The sequence below is a fragment of the Brassica napus genome, chromosome A5 (assembly GCF_020379485.1).
Source record: "Brassica napus cultivar Da-Ae chromosome A5, Da-Ae, whole genome shotgun sequence".
Lineage (NCBI taxonomy): Eukaryota > Viridiplantae > Streptophyta > Magnoliopsida > Brassicales > Brassicaceae > Brassica > Brassica napus.
The window spans coordinates 4,735,513-4,747,554 of NC_063438.1; the positions used below are offsets into that span (position 1 = coordinate 4,735,513).

The 12,042-nt window shown below is 33.1% G+C and overlaps 1 protein-coding gene across 1 annotated transcript; it reads left to right on the forward strand.

The window, feature by feature from the left end:
* The first annotated feature begins 10,795 nt into the window (after window positions 1–10,795).
* On the forward strand, window positions 10,796–11,874 carry LOC125609288. The gene has a single exon (XM_048780575.1). It carries the CDS (start codon window positions 10,844–10,846, stop codon window positions 11,612–11,614), a length of 771 nt encoding a protein of 256 aa, XP_048636532.1. The 5' UTR covers window positions 10,796–10,843; the 3' UTR covers window positions 11,615–11,874.
* The last annotated feature ends 168 nt before the right edge of the window (window positions 11,875–12,042 follow it).

Below are 12,042 nucleotides of genomic sequence, written 5' to 3' on the forward strand. Positions count from 1 at the left end.
TATTAATTTTTTGAGTTTTGTTTTAAAATTACAAATCAGTTTTTAGCAAAAATAAAAATACAAAACAGCGGAAATTAATATAAATGTAGGAAAAATTAATAAAAAAGAAAGTAATATTAAACCAAACCAAACAACTTAAAGACCGGTCAACCAAAAACGGAGGGCGAGTGACATACGTTGAAAAAAAAAAAAATTAGAGACATCATTTGATTTGTAAAAAATTATTGACTTAAATAAAATATTATTCGCAGAACCTGCTACAATCATAAGTATTTGTATTGCTATTATTTTCTTGATAATGAAATAGTAAAGAAACCTAAGAGCATCATTGGTGGTTAAATGCCCATTTAGGTATTTTATTATTATATTTATTGTTATTTAATTATATATGTAAACTTTTAAATAACAAAAATAAAAATGAGCCAGTGATAGTTTCACCTTTTTTTTTTTTTGGTCAACGAAATTTGCATGACTAAAAAGAAAAATAGGGGTTTAGCTCATAGGCTGGCCCATTATATGGTTTGGATTTCTGAGAATGTATTTGGCTAAGGCATCAGCTTGCCCATTCTCAGCCCTTGGAAGATAGAAAAAGTATAGATCGACAAACAGAGAAAAAAAGCTTCGATATCCTTCAAGATGTCATAGATCTCTTTCAAACGTTTGTCGTTAATGGCCCTGATCAGGGTTTGGTTGTCGGAGAACATCCGAAGGTGTGTCACGTTCAAGGAGGACGCCATCTGGAGAGCTTCCCTCACCGCTAGAGCTTCAACCACAAGAGGAGAGGAGACGTTTTGATGAATCCTCGCTCCCCGCGAGTCGATGGATCGGGGGGGGGGGGGGGGGGGTCTTCAATGATCCAAGCAATTCCGGCTGTGTTGGTCTTCAATGATAGTTTCACATGTCATCAAGACTCATAGTTCGTATATATATGTTTGTTTCCATGTTATTTAAAGAAAAATATGTATGTTAAATAAACCAAAATAGTTACGATTTATAAACATGTAGCTTTAGAAGACCACCGTATATGTTTTTTTTTTTTGAGCAACTAGAAGACCACCGTATAGCTTATGCTCAGGACCGAGTTTTGTATTGTCAATAAACTTTTTGTTTAGGCACCAAACTTTTTTCGGGTGGCTTCGAAAACTAGGTGATCGCTGATGAATAAGAAAGAGGTCACCTTGTAGTTGCTTGCTTATGAACATTTATAATTCATATAAAAGTTTAATCTCTTTTTATTTACAGTGAAAGAAACGAGTAGATGTGTTAGGGCATCTGCAGCGTAAGTTTATAAGATGTGAACTGACAACAGAGAATAAAAGCTATAGTTCCCGCTCGTCAGAAAATGGGTAAAGAAAAAGTGATTTTCGTTGTTTATGGATCACTCGAGTAAATGTAGTAATTCTTTTGTTTGCGTTTACTTGCTAAGCATAGGTCTACAATGAGAATGAATACGTTTTTGTTCGCATGTAGATACTTATGTTTGCGTTTACGTTAATTACAAAAGATGATTGATAGAAATAGTAAAACTTTTGATTTCTATAAAAAAAACGATATTATTTACCATGTACACATTTTTTTACCATGTACACTCTTTTTTTTTAAAAGAGGAAAACAAAAAAAGGCAAGGCTTTAGTTGTGTAGAGTTTAAACCCAAAAAGGCTTTAATTGTGTAGAAACATATGCTACTGAGTAGTATTTATATTAATTAGCCTACTATGATAACTGTATCTTTTTTCTTTTATTCAACGATCAATCTCAGCTTGTAATGGAAATATTGTGGGAAGGGACAACAAAGGTGAAAAGGATGGTTTGAACTTTGAAGGGGAAGTGTTGAGAAGGGACACAAGTGGAAGAATCATTGGACCATACATTGGGCCACCATACTTTTGACTTTGTCCATAGTCAAAGGTTTAGAGCTTCTCAAAATTCTTCTAATGGCCCCATTAAACTCAAGTGATCTATTCAAAGAAATCTATGGACTATGGTGTTTTCCTTACATAAATCAAGTTTCAGATTACATTCCGACATGTATTGGCGACTTCTATGTATAGTTGACTTCGGTTATCTCTATTTATTATTCTATGTAGCTCCGTCCCTTTTTTGAATATGTATTTGTTTCCTAGCTACGTTTTACTGTTTTTGTCTTCGTACATGACCGATCGGTCACTAACTATAAAACTCAAGTCAGAAATTTCTAATATGCAAGAAAGTGACAATAGCTATTACAATTAGTCTTTAAATGTTAAAAGTAATTACATGGCAAGATAAGATCGGATCATCACATACAATTAGTTTAGTGGGATCACATAAAAACATTTTTGCACTCGCTTAATATCATTATAATGTCTTAACTCCAACACGTTATAAAAATTGTTCAAATTATATTGTATATGAAATAAAAATAAAAAATAAAAAATAGATTCTAGAGTTTACTACATTTTTAAACATATTTTTTCTTGTATTTTTAATACTGATATATTTATTATATATTAAATTAATTAAATTACTCATTATGGTTTATCTATGATCAATCCAATAACCCTATAACCAAACAGTCCGATTCAACGTTGTGATTGTGTTTAAAACATATATTTACTTTTTTATATTTTCTTATAATTTTATTGTCCAAGTTCCCATTAATTTTTCTAGTGGAGATATTATTTATGAAAGTATAGTATCAATATTTGTTTCTAAACGACATAATTTTTATTTAGTGGACTTATAAGCTTTAGAATCAAAGGAGTCGACAGTTTTAATTGAAAAGTAGTGGGTTCCTAGTATTTAAAAGTTAAAGCTGTGAGGTTACAAAATACACGGTTTAGAAGTAGTTATTCTTTAATTACAGTTATAAAAATTGATTTATATTTAGAATAGGACCAGTGGCAAAATAAGTAATATTCCATGGAGTTATAGGGGTAAATGTTAGTAATGATCCTGTTTTAATAATATTGATAGTATGCAATATCTTTTACACCAAGTTGTTGCTAATAATCGTATAAATAAACGTAATCATATATCGTATGTCTTATAGAAATCTTGGAATAGCTAGTGATATTTGATTTTTTCAATGAAGGAAAAAGTGATAATATTGGATATATAATAGTAGGCTATATAATATTATAACAAATAATTTTGTACAATAAACATAGTATACCATGAATTTTAGATTTGGAGGTTTAAGACAAACATTTGTGGTTTAGGGATTGAAATTATCGTTACTATGTCGCTAATTACTAACGAACTAACGACGGAACACCATGAATAGTCGTTAACCGGATGCTAATTTGCGTCATATACATGTCGTTGGTAATTTACACAGGGTTATGCACTTGTGTTGTGTGTTTTGACTGGAATTAACGACGGATAGTTTACGACATTGTTTTGATGTCGTTAATATGTCGTTAAATAACAACAATGTAATGACGTATACTGTAGCCATGCTTTAGTGATGGTTTAGCGACATAAGTTTCTTTGCTGACATTATAGTGTAGTTAAAATGTCATTAAAAACCGACGTTTGTGTGTGTCGTTAATTACCGACGTTTAACGACGTATGTATATCTTTGTCGTCCGTGTGTCATTAAGATGTCACTAATTTACGACTTACGTTGATGTCGTTAATTTTCGTCCTTAATAGACTGTTTTCTTGTAGTGTTATTACTAGACTACATATAATTGCAAATGATAAGAAAATATGAAGCAGTTTATTACTAGAATACATATAGCTAGAAATGATAAAGCAAATATGAAGAAGTGTATTACTAGATTACATACAATTACAATGATAAAGCAAATATGAAGGGGTTTATTTATACTAGATTACATATAATTACAAATGATAAAGCAAATATGAAGAAGTTAGTACGGTCAAACAAATGAGTATCATTTGTATCAATATTGATATATATGTATTTTATTTACGATCGTATTGAGTTTTTTTTTTTTTTAAAAATATGAGACGAGATTATTATTATAACGTGCATTTTTACTAAATGCCATTTTTCAATGGATGATCACTGATAGATAGAGTTGTAGTCAAGGTAAACGATCGAGTCGTCCTAGCAACCATTCAGCATTATGAAACACTTGTTTATATGGATAGATATAGAACAATATTTGGTTCAAATGTTTTCAAGAACCGTAATAAGCTTTAAATCAAAACTAAATGTTATGTCACTGAGTAAAGAGGCATATATCATTCATATTCTAATGTTGGTTTCTTCACAATTTCGATGCGGATCACTAACACATATCATTAAAAATGATTATATGACTTGATGGCATAATTTTATATTTCTATAAGTACATTGTTTTGAGCTTATAGAGTTTGATATAGTATGATGATTTGTATGTTATATCTGCCTTCTGTACGTAGTCAAGCGGTAGACAGGACTTGAAAATGTGATACAATATTTTCTTAGAGGTTTGGACTTTCATTAAACAAAATTACAATTATGTGAAAAGTTTAGATTTGAGTTTCAGCCTAAACAATTAGATATGTTATGATAGATGATCTGGTTACCTATTGATATTAGTCAAAAATATTCCAAATTTAGATTATGTAATCTACTGATTTTTGAGAAAAAAAATTACACTAGAACACTACAGTCACTACTAAATTTATTGTCATTTGGCTGATCAATCGACGGAATATATCAAACAAAAAACACATGTTTATCCGTGTTAGTGCACAAGTCCGACAATATATATCAATATGCGAATCAAACAAGTAGTTTTTTAGGGCATCTCTAACAATGACACCAAAGTTGGTCTAGAAACTACATTAAATTTAGTGTTTTGGTGTCACGATCTTTTTGTCATTTCCTACAAAGACACCAAATTTTACACCAAATGTAATATTATATATTATTTGATGTTTTCAGTTTTTAAAGTTCTATATTTTTTTTATTTGTAATGGATAAATAATTTTTTTTTCACAATTAGATTATTATTTACATTTCATTATTTCTAAGTGATAAATAATAATAATAATCATTTAGTGATTTATTTTGAAAAAAAAAATTTAATCATGTGAAAATCAATTAAAAATACAAATCACATAATATATTTATGTTTAATGAAAAATTTGATAGCAATGGAACTATATTATTAAATAAAATATATATTTTAAATATTTGGTGTGATAAATAGTATTACACTAAATTTGGTGTAATAGTATTTACATTTCACCAAATTTAGTGAGATAATGTCAAATTTAGTGTTTTGTTCGAGATGAAATTACACCAAATTTAGTGTTTTGGTGTCTTGATTGAAGATGGCTTAAGCAAAAGAAAAAGAAAAACAAGATACGCCATTCTTGACAATGGTACATGCATGAACGTATGTTAATCTGGTGATGGAATCTATCAAATAGTTCAAGGGAATGTGCACATTTTATTCATGAATCTTTCACTGCAAGCGTGGCAACATCAAACATGTAATCATTAATCAATCAAATCATATTCACATGACAAGTGATGATTCAATGAATAACAAAGAATACTACTATTTTGAGACCTTTGCGAAGAAGAAACAAAAAAAAAACAGTGATTTAGAGCTGCCACTGTATGATCCACTAAGATTAGAAGGGATGATTAGTAAAGCATGAACAAAACGTCAATTATAAAACAACGTACGCCTTTAACGTATACGTTATTTGTCACAATTTCATTGCTTCATGTGTGTTTCCATATATACATTATCACCATTTGAAATGTTGTATCTGTACAACCTTATTTGCCTTATTTTCAACATGCCAACCTGTTGAGTTCTAATTCGGCGATGGATGCAAATGCACGTCATCTATATTGTCTCGTAAAATCATCGCATGTTTTATTGAACATCAACATCAATTATGATGAAATCTCATAGTTGATTGGATACGGAAACCAAATGTTTGTGGTAATCAATCATGCCACAAAATCAATGCATTCTCACAGGCCCGGCCCAGCCAATTCTAAATTTAGTGCCTGGTTGATTATCTTTAAGAGTATGCAATTTGGACTTTTCCCAAGTTTCCTTGTGTTTTCGCTAGACTAGACATTTTATCGAGACCCGAAAATCTGAATTTGAATCGACTAAAAAACAGGTCTGGATTCAGTCCGGATACATATATTTATCAACGCGGCGATGGACATAACATATAAACTGTTATTGTCGTTTTTGAGTGAAACAGTGACATATTCGTTAGTTCGTTACATTGCTAGATCAATACTGATAAGTGATAACATAGATTTCTTCTAATATATCAAGATAGTTGACAGATTGTGGCTATTCCATCACAATAAACTTCTACCGACTAAACGTCTAGCTGGCTAAGGCGTCAACTGTCAACAAGTTTGACAAAATGTTTAGCAAAAAAAAAAGAAAAGAAAAGAGAATAAGTGCGACTATGAATTATAATAGCCTATGTTACGTTAAGTTATTGCATGGGGTAGAGATACAAAAGAACGTTGATAATAATAGATCACTGTCCATATATATTCTCTCTTCTATTAACTCGTATACTTTCTGGGGTTATTAATTAACAAGAATAATATAGACGCTTCAAAACGCTAATGGTTAGATAGTTATCCATTTGATGTCTAGTTTTCTTGAAGTAAACTTAATACGAAAAAACGCAGACAATTGATTGAGATCGTATTCGGATATATGTTGCAAATTAACTAATATCTTTAAGGGGGGACCGAAAATTAAATAGTCAAATATGTCATTCGTGAGGTGAGGTGACGAAAACAAAAGGCAATAACTAGTTTAGCTTCTAGAGTTGTGGAGTGTGCAGAGCTCTACCTTGCCTAAAATTACGATTTTACTAGAAAATTCGAAATGTTCTTCTTTTTCTCATTTCTGAGTTTCTAGAACATATTACATTTTAATCCTATGAGAGATACCCGAGTCGCGAGTTGAAATGAACATATTTTTAGGATCTGTAATATAATTTTATAACTTTAAAATTGTTAATCTAATATAAAACTGAATGCCTAACCGATGACATCTAGCTTAACAATCTTGTAACTAGCAATTAACCGAGCATACATGCTACAGCTGATTGAAGTGGATATATGAAGCTCAGAAGCTGTCATCTTTGCCAGATCTTCTGATTAATTCAATCGACAGAAAATTGAAGAACAAAGAAATTACTACTCACCAAGTCTGAATTTTCTTGTTCGTAGTTATTAAGGACAAAGAGAGATTCTAGAAACCGTTGTGGAAAAACATTATAGTAGAAAGGAGCATATACTCGTTTATTATTTTATTATTATTTGTTGATGTGTTTTAATTAGTCTATGGGCTGGACATTTGACCGAAAAAAAAGTTTCAAAGCCCTTGACGCTTACCTTACATTCTCATCACAGATTACGTGAGATTAGTCAATGACTGATCAATGGGATCACCCCTTAGCCGTCTATAGCCAGCCCTCTAAAGTATTTCTTAACCTAATTTCCAAGATTAAGCAATGTCCCTTTTTCATATGACAAGAAAACGGCAAAATATTGACAAGAAATTAAAATATTTTATTTTGAAAATTCACCTTTATTGTTTATGGAGCACTGAATATTAATCTGTAGACAGATAAAAGAATGTTAAACTAGATGGGCTTCCAACCTAAAACCAATTGGTGATAAGTGGAGTGACTCATCTATATCTTATATATTGATTAGGATCCCTTCCAATATCCGATGTGGGATATTTATCCCTAATACGCCCCTCGAGATGATGGCTCTTTGAGCGTCAATTTCGGAATGTTCGGGCAAGGATCGATGGACCGACTTTGGGCTGAATCGATAATGGATCGGATTGGACTGCATGGATCGGGCTCTGATACCATGTTAAACTAGATGGGCTTCCAACCTAAAACCAATTGGTGATAAGTGGAGTGACTCATCTATATCTTATATATTGATTATGATCCCTTCCAATATCCGATGTGGGATATTTATCCCTTCACACACAATCACCGCTTCTCGGTTGAGTAACTTCTCTGTGAGTTCAGAGAATGAGATCAGGCTATCTCTGCCATTGACAGCATCGATCTCTGATTTGTACTCTTCTGGAAGTCCAGCTAGGATTTGTTCGATCAGATCTTCAGCATCAAGAGGTTTGCCAAGAAGCGCAAGTTCATCAGATTTGGTTTTGATGGTGCGCATATATTCACTGATCGTTTTGGTTCCTTTGGTACAACTCTTGATTTGATACTTGAGTTGTTTGATGTGTCCGCGAGTTGGTGTTCCAAAGATTAGGTTGAGTGTGCTCCAAACCTCATGAGTTGTGGTAGCACTCGCGACCAAGGGTTGGACTGGAAGAGATATGGCTCCAATAATGGCACTGTACAAGAGTCTGTCTTGACGACGCCATGGTGCGTAGGCCGGGTTTGGTTCCACAAGCCCATTGTTGTTGATGACAGCCTCTGGTGTTGAGTTTGTTTCTCAAGGAAGCTGTGTAGTTCATGTCCTTCAAGTAGAGCTTGAATTTGTCTGCTCCACATGAGGTAATTGACATTGGTCAAACGTGTGATGTTTGACATGTTGACGGCAAGTAGGTTGGTTGCCGGGTTGGCTGGATCATAGACTGCCGTGCGTGTTGCTGTTGAGGGCATAAAGCCTGAGTTTGACGATTCTGAAGACATCTGTTGATGTAAAAAAAAATAATGGATCGAAAGGTGCTCTGATACCATATAAGATGTATTGCAATTGCTTAAGTATTATTGATCACAATACGTACTCTATATATAGAGTTTACAAGGAGAGATTATAGGAGATGATATACATTGGTCATCCTTATCTCGTATAGGACTTATCTCTAATACAAGAGTTATCCTTATCATAATAACATAGTTATCCTAATAAAGAACATTAAATATTCTATCTAACTAATTCTGTTCATACGAAAGGAACACTAATTAATTCTTAAACTTTGACTAGTACTTCGGATAAAATGGAAAGAAAAGTTAATTAAAAGCTAACACAAGAGTTGAAAACTAGAAAACAATAAGAATAGTTAGCGTATTGATTCTTATGCTTTATGTAAAGTTCCACAAAGCCAATTACATTAGTCTATATTTTATCAAATGATGCGATATAAAAAATAATCGTCAACAAGTTACTTCATTGGTGGGTGGATATTTCATTTTCCAAATGCGATGCCGAAGATGGTAAAGCTAAGAGAGAAATTTATCTTCTAGAAACCTATCGCACTAAACTATATATTTATTTTCATGCTACAAAGTATTATTTTTTCTTAGGCTAGATATCAATGAAAAGGATGAAATGTCAAAATAAGTCGACGTGTATACAATGGGACGTGATATGTCGGAATGCACAGAATAAGTTAAAATGTTCGATTGGATCAACTCAGTTTTATGTATAACAAATACAATATTATTGAAGGTTGTCTTGTCTGCATTTCATGGAAAAAGAAAAGACATGATTCTAATAGACACATGAAGACATACGTTGTATCTAGAAGAGATACCAATGCGGAGATCTTTGGTTGGTCTACTGATTTTAGCTACTTATCTTATAAATATCTCTGTCTAGTAAACAGAAAAAAACACATATATCTACGAAAATGTTTATTTACAGTAAAATGATTTCCTAATATGGATAGGTTTCTGCTTCTTATTGACACTATTTAAAAAGTTTTTTTTTAAGTTTATACACTTAAAACTTTGATACTGATATTACATATGAAAATAATTAAGGAATTGGTATAGAAGCTTCCAAATGATTTGATGCCACTTCAATTCACTAAAAGAAGGAGATATGGGGCATCATAGGAGTCGTCAGCTATCTGGATCCAACCCCTTCAAAAGTACGAACATTCATCATGCTAGACTATGCATGTATACACACTTCTTTTAAGACAACCAATGATCATCGCACCAAAAAAAAACAAATCTCCTTGGCCTAGTGATAAAGACGCTCTAACGGGAGTTTTTGCCCTGGATTAGAATAGCATTGACCACTCGTAGATGTTTTAAGTGACAAAAAAAATTCAATTTTTTATAGGTTTCGTAGTAGTATTGACCACTCGTAGATGATTTAAGTGACAAAAAAATCTAAATTTTTATAGATTTCGTGAGATTAGTTTTTAGACTTAAAAAGCTTATGGGACCAAAAAAAAACTAATGATAACTTTATCGTGATCTATACATATAAAAAGCAAGAAAATATATAATAAAAACCGTGAGCATTTAAAAAAAATATTAAGCTGGTTTCTTTTACATTTTAACTTGAATTGGTTAGATTTATTTTTTTGTTGACAAAGAACATGGATCAATTATAAGTACATTTAGATACAAGATGCATTATTTGTAAAAAGAAAATTTGGTTGAATAAATTTAACATTTATTTTTAAAAAAATATGTATCAGTTATATTAACAGCATAAATAATATTTCGATAAAAGAAAAAAGATTAACACTGTCACTGATTTGACATGGATGTTTAATTATAAACATGGATTACTGAAAGAATTATAGTGATATTTAGAAGTATTTTAAATATTCTTTTCTTACAATTATTTTATATCTAGTCATGTATAAACACTTGGAGGATTTAAATACGTTTGAATTGACCTATCAAATAACAATTCCAATATATCGAAAATTTACAATTAATTATCTTTACTCAATTCTATCATTAATTATTGTATTTTTCCGTCGACATTTCAGGCCCCAGGTTTCTCAAAGAAAAAGAACAATCATTTTAATAAGAATACAAAAAAAAAATATGAAGTAGAGCCTATCGTGTCTTGTTCGTAAATATAAAAGGCCCCCATACTCATCTATTGTCTCTTCACCTCTTTTAAAAATCAATATATCTCTCTCTAGTCTCTACAAGCTCAATGCCCCAAGTCGATCTCGAAGCTTTTGTTTCTTCAGTATGCGCCGGTGGTTCCGACCGGAAGATCGCATGCGAGTCCACCTACGTCGATGACCCGGACACTCAACCTTACTACAACAAAAACTCCACCGCGAGTCCGGCTGATTTTCCACCGGAATCTTATTACATAACCAAAGATGCTCAGCTCGAGTGGCTCACCGACAACGCCTTCTTCGACCGCAAAGAATCACAGAGAGGAAGCTCAGCACACATCAGTTCCAACCCCAACTCGAACCCGAGCTCTCAGCGGTTTCTACTCAGCTCCAAAGCGTCCATCATCGGTTTGCCGAAGCCGCAGAACACTTGTTTAAAGGAGGCGAAGCAGCGGAGAAACGGCGGCAAAAAGGAAAAGAACAACATAGTCTTCTTGAAACGGGTCGGGTCGAGAATGAAGTCGGATCCTTCGCAGCTCGAACCGTCTTCTCCTAAAGTCTCTTGCACCGGTAGGGTGAGGTCCAGACGAGAAAGAAGCCGACGTATGCGCCGTCAGAAATCGGTTCGACCGGAGAAGGCGAACCGGGTCAAGAAACCCGGTTTATTAGCGAGTTTCAGAGCCATCTTCAGGAGCAGAGGTGGCTGCAAAGACGGGGCCCACGCGGCGCCAATTATGGCACGCGACGACATCAGGAGCCGGCTTCCGGTGGAAGAGGTTGAACCGGTTGTGGTGCCCGGTTTGGGTGGGATGAACCGGTTTGCTTCTGGAAGGAGAGGGGATTTGTTGGGTGGATGTTGACAAGTGTAATGTTAGTGATTGGTTGTTTTGTCCTGGTTTTGGTGGGACCTGTGTTTTAGCGTTTTAGTTGTGTGTTTTGAAAAGTCGTTGGCGCTGACGTGGCAAGTGGTTAACGTTTTTCAGGAACACGGCACCGCGTAGGCGGTGTGAATCCTACCCACCACACTGTGTGCTAACTAAGTGTCTGTTTTGTATATTGTTTATATGGGGAGCCTTTGTTTTGAGTTTAGTATTTAATGTAGATTTTTTTTTCCTTGGTATTTATGCAACAGTCAAGTATTTTTATCTACATATAATTTATTCTTAGATAAACGAAATTGTCTTGGGTTATTCTTTTTAGAAAATATTAAATTGATGAAGGTTATTTGATCTACATATAATTTAAATTAATTATTTCAAATATAATTATATTTATATTTTTGTTTCAA

Excerpts from the sequence above, each read along its gene's own strand:
- LOC125609288 (XM_048780575.1), top strand. The coding sequence starts at position 10,844 with ATGCCCCAAGTCGATCTCGAAGCTTTTGTTTCTTCAGTATGCGCCGGT.